Source organism: Triturus cristatus, chromosome 4_1 (assembly GCF_964204655.1).
Source record: "Triturus cristatus chromosome 4_1, aTriCri1.1, whole genome shotgun sequence".
Taxonomy (NCBI): Eukaryota; Metazoa; Chordata; class Amphibia; order Caudata; family Salamandridae; genus Triturus; species Triturus cristatus.
This window is the reverse complement of record NC_140585.1, coordinates 1,129,634,295-1,129,648,011: the sequence shown is the minus strand read 5'-3', so window position 1 is coordinate 1,129,648,011 and position 13,717 is coordinate 1,129,634,295. Positions and strand designations below refer to the sequence as shown.

General features: G+C 43.8%; 1 protein-coding gene across 7 annotated transcripts in view; it reads left to right on the top strand.

Annotated features, from left to right (window-relative positions):
- CADPS2 (calcium dependent secretion activator 2) overlaps positions 1-13,717 on the top strand; it is a 1,645,358-nt gene that overhangs the window by 1,306,794 nt on the left and 324,847 nt on the right. For 4 of the 7 annotated variants that reach the window (XM_085654189.1, XM_085654185.1, XM_085654184.1 and 1 more), the window contains 2 exons: positions 11,093-11,234; positions 12,810-12,929. In XM_085654189.1, the coding sequence (XP_085510315.1) occupies positions 11,093-11,234; positions 12,810-12,929 (262 nt within the window). The remainder of the gene's footprint in view (positions 1-11,092; positions 11,235-12,809; positions 12,930-13,717) is intronic. The other 3 variants (XM_085654188.1, XM_085654187.1, XM_085654186.1) reach the window with 1 other exon arrangement.

Here is a 13,717-nt window from a genome sequence, read left to right as displayed (position 1 = left end):
GAGGGAGGAACAAAACCCGCTGTCTATGATAATCTTTGCACAAAGGATAAGCAATATAACATACAATCCAATTTTACACATAAACGGAAGTCCCACACATAGAACAAACATACACACACTCATTCAGACATCATACTCATGTATAAGACGGGACAAACATATGTACAAAAGTTTTGTACATATATATTGCTTATCCTTTGTGCAAAGATTATCATCTTGACTATTGTCATTGAAATAAATTTCGCTTTGTTATATCCTTTTTGTCCCGTTTATCTTCTCGAGTCTGTCTTGGCCCATGGCTCTTTTCTATAAATCTGACCCATGATTGGGCATAGTGTAAACAGTTCAGTGTAGACAGCGGGTTTTGTTCCTCCCTCTTGATTCTTGTTGTTCCCTATTCCCCCTGTCTACCCATCCTGCCCTTAGAGACCCCCCTGCCATTGAATGTATTGATATTATGTTTCAACGTGGTGATTACTGTGTTTTTCTTTATGGGGAGGATGCATTTACCTGAACCCTTTATTTGGGACGTGACTCGGTGAGTGTCTTCGGAGAGAACAGTAAAGGGAGTAGGGAAGGGTAGGTTTGCAGGACTGTAAAGGAAGGCATATTCGAGGTGGAGAAATATTTTGAGCTGGGAAGAGAAGTCGGTTTATGAAGATAATGTATGAAAGGGGTTGAACAGGAAACGGGCAGGCGGGGAACAGACAGTTTGCATAATTTGGCCATTTACTGGAGAACAGCACATCACAGAATTAAATGCCTGAAAAAAGCAGGAAAAGGAACTCAGAAGATGGGCTACCATGGACCACCCTCATAGTCTGGGGTAAACCTGCACCAGGAGGAAAGGACGGGTTGTTACCTTTGTCTACCCTACCCACCTGAACAGCTTTCAGATGCTTGTCTCGCCACACTCTCTGCAATACACAATGCTGTTGTAATGTTTCTGCCCATATCCTACCCGTCTTGGCTAATGGCTCTTCCTCCAGTTTTTGCTTTTTCACTTCATAACAGTGGCTAAAAGAATGTCGAGGCCTTAGCATTGCTCCCTCTAGGCCTTTAAGGATGTGAGGACCCTTACAATTATAACAATGCAATGCATGAGGCATAATAAAGACAGTGACACTCTTTGTGGATAAAATATGTCACAAGTTTATTGATTACACAAGTTGGGTAATCTTACTGGCGATCCAGGTGTCGATGGTGAGTTCCTTGAACGGCTGACACCCATCCTGAGAATGCGGCCTGGCCCTGGAAGATGACTCCTTATAAGACCACCTGGTCCTAATCCTCCCCTCCTGATTTCCAGGGCAATAAAATAGAGGGGTGAGATCCTTCTCCCCTTACAGTGTCGCCGTGTGTTCAGCTCACATCCTAGCAGGGGAGCAACACTAGGATGCTGTCTTGTCAATGTCGCCCTGCATGCAACGTGGCCCGCTGCATTTATGCTTACCTCTTACCTGTACTCAGTGCTGGCTTTTGCGAAGATAGCACCCTGGGCGGAGAGACATTTGTCGCTCTTGCTGATGGTAGTGAATTAAAAGAGGCATCAGGGTGGCCAGTGGTCAGTACCTGGATGATCAGGAACTGGGCCCTGAACACAAACATACCGGGACCTCCTCCAGATCATCTAAATCACCAATAGCTTAGCTGCCTCAAGCAGATGATGGAGTTGTTGATGTGTGCCAGCAGGGGTAAGAGGGTGAAGGGAGGACAAGAAAGAAGGCTGAAGGGGTATTATGACAATGGAGGACTAAAACCACTTCAAACTGGCAAATCTGACAGAAAATAAGATAGGGGTGTGATGCAGCGCGGAATGCAAAATCCCTCCCTTCGTCACAAATCATAGATCACACACAATCACTACATTCGCTGGTGGGGCCCATAACACCAACATTCATCCTTCTAATAACCTGTTTCCAAGGAGGCGATTGTTCCACTCACTGTAATGGAAGGAAATACTCATAAATCCCTATTTATAAAGGCCTAAACTTCACCTTTTAGTAACCTCCCATGAATAGGCCATGGATCAGCTAGCTGCAGGTTGTAGTGATAACGAAATCTATAACATTATTTACATAAATACATTTTTCTCATAATAACGACCCAACACAGTTCTTGTAATGAAGCTTAAATTTTTATCTAAATAATCAAATTTGAGTCTCTGGTTTAATCAAGCAATAGACCATCATATTTACCTATTCTGGCTAAAAGTCGTCCTCTAAGTCAAAATCTTGGTCATCAGTTCATACTGTCAGAGTCTTAGGAAACAGCTGTCCTGCAGTGTCACCGTCCTCTCCGTCAGCATAACGTCAGGAAATCGAGAATCTTCTGAAGGGTCTCGTTTTTCAACCTCTCTATTCTACCATTTTTATAGTAAAATGACATTCCAAAGAGTAACAAATGGTATTTTGAACGTTTCTAATTGGTCAGTTTAAAATGGTTCCATAGCTTTCCCATACGGATAATGTGTCTTTAGATATAGTTCTTATTTTCTCCTCGGAATAGTATCTTTTCATTGTTTCTTTCAGAGCAGCTGGCTGGTAGCCCGGTGTGTCCTTGGGTGGCACAGTTGAGTTAGGGTTGTCCAAAGGCTACTGCAGCTGATGGTGACGCATGCGCACTTCACTCAGAAACCTTCATAATGGAATCGTGTTCGTCAAATAGGGATGTCAGCCATTTTATGGCCACCAAATGGTCAACTTAAGCAAAGAAACACAAAAATGTAATTAATACATGGAAATGACTAATAAAATGTTATCCCTTTACTAATACCCATATGTGTGTGTATTTATCTAGTAGAAGCAACACTTAATGCAGGTTATATTCATATTAATAAAACACAAATCACGAATACATCACGAAAACAACATATAATCATGCAATTTCTAATTGTCTATTATTAATATGCATACGAAATTAGTTTACGTTATTAATTAGGCCATGCAAATGCAATTCCCACGTGTATTTCTTATATTAGTAGTGTTGATCAATTCACACAGCAAACAATTAGTACAATTACTATTAATTAATTATTCTTATTAATGTAAACATGCAAAATGGAGAGGGTATACAATTTTTAAAGAAAACCCCACTCCAGCAGGTGCCCCTGGAGCAAGATGAGAAGGGTGCTGCTGTTGGCATAACCTTAATGCACACAGCTCCATGCGCCCTGGGCCTGGGTCCAGCTCGCCCATGCTAAAGGCCTGCCCTGCCTGTACTCCACACGTGTCAGGTGCATACTACCATGAAACTCCCTCCCTCGCCCTCCCTTGCCCACTCAATGCCTGCTAAAGCACATCTTTGTTCCTCGACACATTTCTTGCCGTGTACAACAGTTGCACGCTGGGTATTGCTTTTCCCTTTTTCGAAACCGCATTTATATTTTAAAAGTCATTTTGAATGTGATATCAAGGGCTTTTGAAAGAAGCTCGGTTCCGCGCCGGAACAAAGGAGCATTTTTAAGTATGAATTTTGAAACATAATTGTGTAACTTAGATTTTTCATGAGCTGTTATCGAGAAGCAGGGGACGGACCCACTGCGCGCCGAGTGAAAACCCTACCCTTGCATTAGAAAGCCGGAGCTCACTTCAGTGCTAACAGCAAGTGGCCCTCCTGACTAGAGGGAAGCGGACAGAAAATTATACGGATCTGTTTCCTGCTGTTCCATGCAAAGGCAAGCCCTAGGAGCCGCCGCCTTCACATCTGTGAAAGAACCGCCAGCGAGTGTCAAATGGCCATTCTGCTGGGAGTGGGGCGCGCACCGCCCAGATCACTCTTTCATTGCCAGCGTCTTCACATTTCGAGCACATTAAAATCCTTCGCCAAGAATGTCTCCTCTCGTGTATAAATGCAGCTTCCTGTTTAAAAAGTAAAGGATGCTCGGGCGAGGCCTTGTCTGAAAACATGCCTTCACGACTGCCACCGTTTTACACTTACGCGCAAAGAATGAGAAAGTTAAAGTCATCTTGCATCCTCCCGGGGATGAAAAGGCTAGTGTTAATAATTAGCATGTAGAGCGAGTGTAGTCAAATTAGCCATAATAGAGCCCAGAGTGACTGGCAAAGTCACCTCTCATTATCAAAAAGCTCATTAGGAAATGAAGAGGTGGAAATCCCACTGGGCTCTTCTCACACAGGCCACGCAGGCAGGAGATTACTTCTGGCGTTTCCTTCAAGTGGAGAACGCCCGGGCCACCGTATTGCTTGTTAGGATAATCTGTACGCTTTGAAATTGGGATGGTTGAGACCTGTATGCGCTTTATCAGATGCCTCGCGAGGGGAAACGCTTGTGCGGCACACACACACTAGCCACCAAACCCACACAAATAACCCATCCCCACAAACCCACATCACACATTCTAAACACCCTGCTACTGTAACAGGCAAGCTCTTGCTATTTTTCATGAGATTAATAATGACGCTTGTGCATTAGATTGAGTTTTGACTCTCCTCCACGGGTGGTTTGGAACATTTACACAGATCTTTTGGCCTGGTACCTAAATTCGAAGTCTACAAGAAATTGGAAGCAGGGCCAGTCGGGTTCACACAGCGCTGAATGAGTGTTTGTCGCAAGAGACTGTACTTTCATGGAAAGGCGGCTCTTTTCCTGATAACATTAATATCAGAGGAGAAGTAGCAAACATTCTCTTTACATTGTCTAGCCCATGTAAGGCATCCTCTGTCCAGTGCCTTGCAAGAAGAGGCAGACACCAGAAATGGAAGTGGGTATTGCAATTTACCAGGAATCGGAATACAGGTGTCTAAGGTAGGCCTGGGCCAAAATTCCGTTCCGTTCGCGGAAATTGCGATAATTTGGCATTTTCGCGTTCCGCGGAAAGCGCAAAAATGTCAAAATTTCTGCATTCCGCAGCTTAGCGATAATTTGTTTCTTGCTCGCGCTGTAAAATAATACATTCTCGCGTGCGATCGATCACCTTACCTGAATCCCTGCGTTCGCCGACAAGTTTTCCCGATCCGGTCGCGTTCTCCACGAGATGTTGGATTGTTGGTAGCCATTTGCGCTGTCTCACGACAGTTCGCGCCCGCAGTAATGTCATGCGTCGCGCGATCACGTCTTTCTTCTCGCGATCATGCACCGCGAGACAAGTGAAAACAAGATGGCCGCGCCCGCGAGCAACCGCATGGGTAAGTTGGCGAGCCGCGACCACGCAGAAAATACCACGAACGGGCGGGGAAAAAACTTCCGCATCTTCGCGATATTTCTGCGTGTTTGCGGAGATTTTTAACATTTTTGCGATCATTTGCGAAAGTGAATTTCGCAAATTCCGCCCACCCCTAGTCTAAGGTACAGAACATGTTTGTTATCAGCCTTCTTAGAAGAAAAAATAACAATGAAAAGAAGTTAAAAATCAACTGGAAGAAGAAAAGATAACTAACACTGAAAACAGAAGTGGGTCAAAGTCTAATGGTGCGTCATGTATGCAAGACCTGTTCTCAACAATTGATTTAAAATCTGTTTTTGAATGTCTTTGGAACTATAGTGATACCTCTCCCTCTGGCTGACATGACAAAAGCAAGGTGTCCATAGACACCACGTGGCTTCAAATTGGAATGCCAAGCAATTACTATGTATTTTGTAATCTTTTATTTTTAAAGAAAAACAGAGACAGGCATATACTTCATAGCATTTATTGCATGGCTAAAAAATATTCATTCAAGATTGTCTCGATGCAGGAGCCATTTAACCTCCTGACTCCTTTATATGTAGGTTACCACTCGGTGGTGTGAGATTAAGAAGTGGAACTAAATCATAAACAGCAGAATGAGTTTGTCTTCTGACTGAAGCAACGGCAAGTCATCTGTGTTCTTGCCGTACACGGAAACTGATCACTTTGCTTGAAACATAAGTGGGAGCATTTATCCTCTCATCCGGATAAGATTCATAATTTATATGCTCAAACATTGCCTCTTCTCGAGAAGCTTCAGGTGTTAGCCGAGAAAGCCACCAGCGAGGTTATTCACTCCGACCTGGGACAGTTACATGCCGACCTCCTTAAAATAGTCTCTGAATTTTTAACCAAACCAATAACCAGGACTAATAGGAAAACTCTCGGTCCATCCTGGTACAACGGCGCTTGCCGTAAGGCAAAAGCCGACCTTCTGGAATCAATCAAGGAAGGAAGGGATGCCGTGGATATTAGGGCCAGACGGAGTGTCTATAAGTCCTTGATTTTAAACGCTAAAAGTGAATGGGAACACGACAAATGGACTAAACTCACTAATTTCCTGGCCCGTGCAGACTCGCGCAAATTTTGGCGCTGTGTCAACACGGGTGCTGAGGAATTGCTACCTGCCTTAGAACCAAATATCTCAGCTAAGGTGTGGGAGGACCATTTCCAGTCTCTTTATAAACTACCAGCGGATGTTGAGGAAAGCTTTAGCTTCCCCCACTGCCCCATCGAGACCGGCGAACCATTCACTTTAAAGGAGGTACGAGCCGCTTTGACCGGTCTCGCCACAGGAAAGACACCTGGCTTAGATGGTCTTCCGGGTGATTTGTTCAAGCAGGAGCCAGACGTTTGGACCCCCTATTTCTTGACTCTCTACAACGCCATTCTAGCGGGCATGGCTATTCCGGGTACTTGGCTGGGAGCAGAGATTGTCCCAATTTTTAAAAAGGGCTCGCCTCTGCTCCCAGCCAACTACAGACCCATTAGCCTAATAGATGTACCGCAGAAGATTTTTGGCAGGCTCATTCTAAATCGCCTCCAGGATTGGATGGATGAAATGGCGATTATGAGCCCCTACCAAGCGGGATTTCAACGTGGTATTTCCACCACGACCAAATCTTCCGCTTAAATCTTTTATATTGGAAGACGGTGCTGATTGAGGGTGGCAGCCTCTACACAGTTTTTGTGGATCTTCGTGCCGCCTTCGATCTGGTGCCTAGAGATAAGTTATGGTCGGTGTTAATGAAGATGGGGGTCCCTGTGGATATTCTCTCAATTTTGAGAAGGCTCCACCAGGGGAACTACGCCAAGGTAAGGTGTGGACGGGATGGTACTTTGTCCGACGCTTTCCCTGTCGATAGGGGGGTCAGGCAAGGATGTGTCCTCGCCCCGACCCTTTTTTGTCTTTTTGTCAATGGGGTCGTAGATCATCTTTGTACCCTGAATGACATTGATGCCCCCAAGTTGGATGGCAGCAGGGTTCCTGCAATCTTGTTTGCGGATGATACCCTGCTGCTATCCAAATCCCCTATGGGACTCCAACGGGTTTTGGATGGCTTCGTAGGTTTTTGTGAGGAACGTGGGTTGGAGATCAATGCTTCTAAAACAAAATTCATGATCTTCAACCCCCCCCCCGATTACACGTGCGTGCCCTAGTATTGGGTCCTCTAGGTTGGAGAGGGTCTTTACCTTTGAATGCCTGGGTATAGTTATTAACGAGCGCATGACTTGGGAATCCCACAAATTAAGGGCTAATATGAAACTGACTCAGTTGGTGGGAGGAATTGGCAGGCTGACAAAAGGCCTTACATATAGGCCCCTAGGCCCACGTATACAAATATACAAGGTCCAGGCTAGGGGGGCAATTATTTATGGTGCAGAAATTTGGAGACCAACGTCTTCACAGAAGCTCCAGGTAACGGAGAATACTTTTCTTAGGCAGCTGACAGCGTTACCTGCTAGTACCCCTCTTTTGCCCCTTAGACTAGATTTGGGCTTCAGACCGATTTCAGTGGAGCTGGGCTTAAAACCCCTAACTTTATGGTGTAAGATATGGTCTTCCCCTGAACTTTCTAAATACAGATCAGAGCTGCAAGAGATTCTGCGCCTCTGCAACAATACACAAATACCTTGGCTAAGTTACATAAAGCATACTTGTGAGACATTGGATCGACCAGACTTATGGCATGACCCCGAGGCTGCATGCCTCAGGGTCCCACGTAAACTCATCACGAAGGCTTTTCGTGAGCATCATTTGCAAGACGCCATAAGGAATGCGAAGGAGGGCTCTCATACTGCCTACTTCCTGGCTTTTAAAGACTTTTACCACCTAGAGTCGACTTATAATGATATGGGTCCCACTCTCACAAGAAAGCTTTATATGCAATGGCGCTATAATACTCTCCCCCTGAGGGCATTTACCGCTCTTTGGCCACATTCAGAACATACAGCCTCATGCCCCTTTTGCAAGCACACACAAGAGACTGACTTGCATGTCATATTTTTTTGCCCGGTATACAGAAGAGCAAGAAAGTATTGGCTTTGCCCACTACTTAGAAACATGGGATTTAATCAGTACTCCCCGCTTTTAGATTACTTAAGTCTGACATTTCGCCCCCAATTGCATTTGCGGTTGCCAAATTTTTAACGTCCATGTGGTCTACACGATCAGGCCTTCTTAAAACCATTTTAAGTAATGATGTTTTATTGAGCTAATATCTTTATTACAACTGTGCAATGTTTTTATACTGTAAATGTGTCTTGTATTACGATGTATTCTTTTATGGTCTCAATGACCGAAATAAAGATTTGATGATGCTTGAAACATTATGATAGAAGGGTGCAAGTCTGTCTGGACCAAACGAAACTTTAGTTCAGACTATTAATGGCTACCACCTGTCCATGCAGTTTATCACTATAAGTATAGAATCCAGCATAATAACTTGAGAAAAGACAGAAAGGAGGCCACACTGCAAGTAGTTGTGTGCCTAGCTTAGTATTGTGTGTTGATGATTATTTCAAGGCATTTAATGAGTACAGCTGATGCACATTTGGAGTATATGTACAGAGAAGTAGTGTCTATTTCCTTCACCATAAGGAATATTCTAGGCTCAGTAAAATTTGCCTGCAGTACATCATGTTCTTCAATTTCACACAAAAATGGTACCCCAGTGATTTTATATCATTTTACAATTCTACCACATTTTGCTACTGGATGCTCATCAGCCTACACTCCTTGACACACACAATAGTGTAATGGGATGTCCTCACACACCACCAGGTGGCATGCTTTATTATAGGACATCCCCACGCTCTCCAAAAACATCTGTTTGATGGAGAGCAGGCCTACGCCCTGAGATCAGGGAGGCACTTACCAATAGCCTAGGATCCGTGAAAACAGACTAAAAACCAATGTGGTAAGCCAGTCTGGTTTTTACTATATAAGGTACCACTTGGTATTAAAACTTAGGTGTGACGAATAGTGGGATTAGTACCCTGACCTCACTAAAACGTCAACATGTTTCTACCTAGCAGCACATCCGAGTCCATGGCATTCATCAGGATGGCCATTGGATCCTCTGTGAGCATATACTTTGTGTAAATGCTAATATACTGTGGGTCTAACACTTGTCGCCACCCAATGTTCCTAGGTCCCTTACGTACCCTAACTAAGGGTCATCTGGGTCCCATGGAGGAAGGGCTTAGGAACCCCTGTAGTCACGCTTACACCATGGTGCGTTCCTCGCTACTCACCTACTCTTAATGAAAGGTTACACTATCAATTATGAGTATTGAAATATCTTTGATGTATTGGTGTGGTCCACACCCATGCAACTCTAAACCAATATCATTGGTGTGTAGCTGGCAGGAGCAAATAACTTAAACAACGGGAATCTGAAGCTGCCTAGGGATTTTAGAGGCAGGCGTATCTTGTATTCACACACTGCAAGTGGAACAGAGCAGACTCCGAAATTACTGTTGCTCATGGTTAGTGGTATGTACCCAAAACTGCATGTGCGCTATAACTTACTTCATCAAGAATACCATCCCTCCATTGCACCGACTTGTACCTCTATTGCCTGCATATTGATGGAACCGAACCCCCCCATAACCTAAATGCTCAACCAGCGTAGTGCAGTGTGGCTTCGCCCTCTGTACATTCAGCTGTGCTGTGATGTGCTGTCACGTGATTACTGTGCACTAGTGGACTTATCCACCACGTCCTGTGGTAGGAAAGGTCCCAACATTCTGACCTTTGTTACTTAATAGACAGAGGACTAGTGAATCAAAAACAGTTATGTCAAACGTTCATGTATATATGCAGTATGTGCCATGGCACATTTTTTGTGACCTTTCCTACCACAGTAACCATGTGATGGCACATCACAGTACATAGAGCGCTCCAAATGTTTAATCAACAGCATCCAGTTCATCTTCTAAGGTTATGTAGCCTTGTTGTTCTAAAACTGTTGTGTTTAGCCAAAGCTTTTGGGAGTGGTTGGGTGTGCACGTGCCTTTGGATACTCTGCTGGGTGTCGAATACTTTCCTGACCAACTGGGAACTGAAGAGCATCAAAGCCTTCAGACTGGACATTTTGCTGGATGCCAATTCATCTAGACCTAGGCCTTGTTGGACCTCATAGGCCTCCTCCACACTCTTCTACATTCCAGCCCTACATATCAGCTCGGGCCTTTAATGGCTGGTAGAGCCCACTACATCTGGCTCTAAGGCTAGAGAAGTAAATTGCGAAAGAGCTGCAATGTCACCTTTTGTGGTTTCCTTGCTGAGGAACATCCATCCATTTGCACTTGTAAATCTCATTTATAAGTGCAAATGCCTTGCTGAATCGCAATTTGGTGCCATGTTTTGTATTCGCACACCATTTATGGAACCATCTGGCGCTAGATAGAAGACTCTACCCTTTCTATAACAAGGTTTCCCATCACTTGGATGCGAGGGGCTTCTCAGGGTCCTTCAGCTTACAACCTTCTGGTTTTGCAATTTGGCCTGCTGGTGACAGTCAGGCACGATATAAGGGAACATAATAAGTTACTACATAGAGAAAACCTCATTTTGCAGCGCACCTATCATCATTATTAGAGACATTTCAGAATTGCCTTCGAACCACAGCAAGTCTCAGTGGAGAAATCATTAAAATCTGTAAACTTTGTAAATTTGATTTTCCATAAAACATTTTAGAGGTGAAAGAGGTAAACTGTAGGGTCTTCAAATTATGATTTCGCATCATCTCTGTTTAGAGTTAGTGTCAATGCATTCAATACTTTACTTCAACCAGAAATGTTTTTAAATTATAGCCATATTTTTGTATAACAGATAGCTAAATGTGAATTTATTGAAATGGTCATTGTTGTGATACATTTTTTTCTTTGTTCTTGAAGCTCTTTTATGCAATGGAAAGTTTCATAAACACCTGCAGGAATGCTTTGTTCCCTTGGTCATTCGGTATATTGACCTAATGGAGTCCTCCATCGCCCAGTCCATACATCGAGGGTTCGAGCAAGAGACATGGCAGCCCGTCAAGTAAGTTCCCTAGAAAGGAGTGAGAGATCTGATATGTTAAAGCTAAAGTGCAAATATACATGCAAGGTGGTAGGACATGCAGTTTTCAATGTATCAACAAACGTTTCAGAAATCTCAAAACATATTCTGCCTCTGCATCAGGAATCCGCTCAATCGGCAAGAAAGATGCGCCACCTGATTGACCCTGAAAACCAGTTCTTTCTTATATAAATGCAGTTGATTGGTAGATTGACTGTTGATAGGGATGTTTAGAAGCATGGTGGTTGTGTTCATGTTTTTTTTATATTGATAAGATATATAGTTTGAAGGTCGCACAGAAAGAAAATCAAAAAATGCAAATGCCGGTTTCCCTGTCATTAAAGAATTCAGAGAATTACTACTGTCAAGTGCGTCCTCGTTTTTTAACATCATGGAAGACATAGTCTTTCATCTAGATAAAGTTTAGTTTACACATGATACATTTCCTGATCTCATGTAACATATGTCATGTTATTCTTAATTGTAACTTGAAAGAAGTTAAGATCCTGAAATGTCAAACATTAAGGGGCCGTTTATGATGTTGGTTGAAAAGCCTCCGAGTGCAGTTTGGAAGCTTTCCGACCGACATCTCAGGTTTCAATTCTGACCGCCTAATAACAGTGTTGGCGGTCGGAACTGAAACCGAATGGTCATTCCGGCTGGATTCCAACAGGCTCCTTGAGCCATTCGGCCAAACGGAGGGCCCAACAGAATCCCTGAGGGCGGCTTTTCTGCCGTCAGTATTACGATGTCGGTTTCCGACAGGCTTTCCATCTCTGACTTTCTGACCTGAAAAGCCTGTTGGAATGCGACTTTGGGGGCCCCTAGGCCCCTAGCAGGGCCCCCATTCCTCCATGACCTCCGGTTAGGGGCTGAGTGGGCACCTATATGCCCCCCCTGTTAATCCCTGCTCCACGTGACAGGTACCTTGAGGTGCCTGCCACGCGGTGCAGGGATTAACAGAATCTCCCATTTCTCCATGGGAGCTTGTGCTACGGCCAGTTTACTGCCACAGCACAAGCTCCCATAGAGAAATGTGAATATGCGACCGCCCAATGTGCGGTCACTTTGTAATGGCGGTGTCAGAGGTTGGTAGGTCCCAAGACTGCAGCGATGTTGGGCAGATGTGAGTTTGCCCAACATTCTAATCAGGCTCTATGTGTTAAAAATGGGGATGCCAAAATGGAAAAAAAATATCTAAATGGCATGAAAATGCTGGGGTGATTGTCCCAGGACAAAGCACATATGACTAACATGTAACTAACTACCCATGTAAAGCTTGCAAACAAGTGTAAATAGTAAAAGGTATCACCCACCACAAACTATGTCCATCCTGGTGGCCAATAATAGCAATGATGTTTTAGTGGTGGTTGGTCGCCAACTGCATGCCTCTTTCTGAGTTCATTCTCTGGCACACCAACAGTACATTGACTTTTGTCTCTCACTAAAGGAAGGCCTTTCTTTGTCTTTTACGTCTTTTTGGAAAAAGGTTACTATGTATGTCTTTGTAGCAAGAAATTCATTGTATTATGTTCTTGAATTGTTTTGTTTTCACAGGAGCATCACCAACAACCTACCCACTGTGCCCCTACCAAAAGTTCCAAGCCTTGCTCTTAATCTTCCGCAGATCCCTAGGTTTTCGGCACCAGCTTGGATTGCCTCTTTATATGATTCCACGTGTGTATTCTCTTCTTTGGCCTGCATGTTTGAATGGCATGCCCAACGTGGAGTCCAGTTTTGTATTTGTGGCTTGTGTTGTACTGTTGGATGTCTATGATAGACTGTGTAGCCTGGTTCCCTTACTTGTGTATTGCTTAGCGGTGAGCTTCAGGTTAAGTGCCTTACCACTTGATTCACTCATGAATTACCCAGGACAACATTATTTGACTCAGACTGTAGCTTTTAAATGTCATTAGGGCTACATTTGTATGTGGACACCAAACAACACTTGCCCAAAACATTCATTGACTGGTGACCCTCCTCCCATGGGATGCTGGCAACCAACATGTGAATTATCTGAGTGCACAAAGGTACCCTGTACCTTGACAATGCCAGCACAATTGCATCTCATTCTGTATTTTTCAGGCTCATGCAGACTGCCTAGTTCTTTCCGCCTTTTACTTGTATTTGCTGTCCGAACACATCAACTCTTGTCCTCGTTTGCAGTGGTCAGATTGTTTACCGTGACAGTATTTAATGTTAAACGGAATTAATTTGGTTTGTGCCACAGATCTATACCCAAGAAATGTTGCACATATCCACTGATAGAACTCTGGCAGAGAATGCCACGATTTTCTCTGATACATCTTGCCAGGAACAATGTGTTTCAGTTCTACCTCATTTTGGGGATAGTGCGAAGAGCCTGGAAACAATGTATCTGAAGATTGGTGTCTTGGACATATTTGTCAATTGGTAACAAATACATAAGATGGATATTAACATTGAGGATGGTTCATTGCAATACT